The sequence below is a fragment of the Centroberyx affinis genome, unplaced genomic scaffold, assembly GCF_046629955.1.
Source record: "Centroberyx affinis isolate AG114_WGS23_722 - 3 ecotype Tasmania unplaced genomic scaffold, CSIRO-AGI_Caff_v1 ptg008820l_1, whole genome shotgun sequence".
NCBI classification, from domain to species: Eukaryota; Metazoa; Chordata; class Actinopteri; order Beryciformes; family Berycidae; genus Centroberyx; species Centroberyx affinis.
Genome location: NW_027284330.1, coordinates 5,883 through 7,500, shown reverse-complemented (window position 1 = coordinate 7,500; position 1,618 = coordinate 5,883). Strand labels below are relative to the sequence as shown.

The 1,618-nt window shown below is 42.5% G+C and overlaps 1 protein-coding gene across 1 annotated transcript in view; it reads right to left on the bottom strand.

The window, feature by feature from the left end:
• Positions 1-1,397, bottom strand: part of LOC139640262 (spectrin beta chain, non-erythrocytic 1-like) — a gene marked incomplete at its 5' end in the record, with an annotated part of 16,045 nt that extends 14,648 nt beyond the window's left edge. The window contains 3 exon segments of the mRNA XM_071514446.1: positions 1-50; positions 596-676; positions 1,306-1,397. The exon segment at positions 1-50 is cut by the window's left edge and continues 66 nt beyond it. Coding sequence (XP_071370547.1) covers positions 1-50; positions 596-676; positions 1,306-1,397 — 223 coding nt within the window.
• Positions 1,398-1,618: the final 221 nt, after the last annotated feature.

Below are 1,618 nucleotides of genomic sequence, written 5' to 3'. Positions count from 1 at the left end.
TGTGTGTGGCATTGGACCGCGTCAGCTTGTGGAACTCTATCAAGTCGGGTCTGGAGGGCAGAAAGGGATGAAACAGTTACTGTCTCTCTCTCCAAGTGTGTGTGTGTGTGTGTGTGTGTGTGTGTGTGTGTGTGTTTGTCCTCAAGCTGCAGTTTGGAGTAAAGTGTGCCTGCATATGTGTGTCTTTGTGTACTTTTGATTTGGATGCTAAAGTCACAATGAAATGAAAAATGACACTTTATTAGATAATTCTCCATATCATAACACACACATATTCACCAATAAATGCCAGAGAATTCACAAATTATTTATTTATTTTAAAAATGTATAATCTTTTTATGTTCTTGTGTTATTGCCTGGAAAACGGCGTACTTTTAGTGATTACTCCATCATATAAAACCTGCTGCTTTACAACTTTAAAAATGACACGAATTACAACATGTTACGGCGGTAAATTTTTGGTAGTTCACCCTCTGAAAACACTTTTCCTAAGAATGTATTCATTTTTAAGAATCCAAAGTTTGTGACAGCTCAAGATTATGCAAAAGCATAGAAAGTTTGAATGTCTGTGTGTGTGTGTGTGCATATGCCCTACCTGTGTCTGTGTATGAGGGCGTTGAAGGCCAGACCGTCTCTCCAGCAGGTGGTGAAGTTCTGGATGTTGACCTCAGGATACCTGCAGCACAGCAGGGAGAGTTTTAGTGTCCCATGATGCTCTGAATGCTGTTTCAGAGGCTGTTCCACCCTGACAAGAACATATTCCTGGGGGAAACGCTGAATTCTTGTAATTGTTTGGGCAAAGAAATGGTCAAATTTAAAGATATCGAATATCAGCTATGAGCATATGAGCATTAACATACTGTACATTCTTGAAGTGTTTGACTTGGAAATAAGCTTTTTAGCTTTGGGTTCCAAGAATTGCTGGTGTAAACAAACATTTTATATATTGAAAATATGCGTAAAATGCATGTTTAGCTGTCACATGTATTCAGTCATTGCATGAAAAGCTTGGTCGATCAGTCTGAGAGTGAAAAACATGTTTTGTAACTAAAAATGTAAACGGAGCCAGTAGAGGCCTCAGGGTTTCAACAAGGAGAACCAACAACGCAATTATCAACTGGGACTTGGTGTGAAACTTTATTGATCCCCGGAGGGAAATTCGTCACTTCGTCACCCTCCTCCCTCCACAGAGGTCAGAGGTCAGAGGTCAGCTACAGAGCAGCAGCCCAGGAGCTGGTAGGGGTTCAGTGTTTTGCTCAGGGACACTTCAGCAGGGCAGAGGCTTAAAGTTTGATCTGTTTTTACCCTGCAGTCTTCATCTGGCACCAGAGCAGCAGGGCATCCTTGGCAGAGCGGGTTTCTCTGTTGTCCTCCGTCTCTATCTTGATCACCTGGATCTGAAAACACAAACACACACACACACACACAAAAATATTAGTTCAACCTTTGCGGGAGAGACCATGTGGTGCAGTTCCTCTCAGACTCAGGTATAAACCTCACTGCACAGCCGAGCTCCTGGCTCCGCTGCAGTGCTTTCTTCTTCTCTGGAGCATTAGGCTACATTTACATTTCAGGCACTTAGCTGACACTCTTATCCAGAGTGCTTACAATGAGTGAG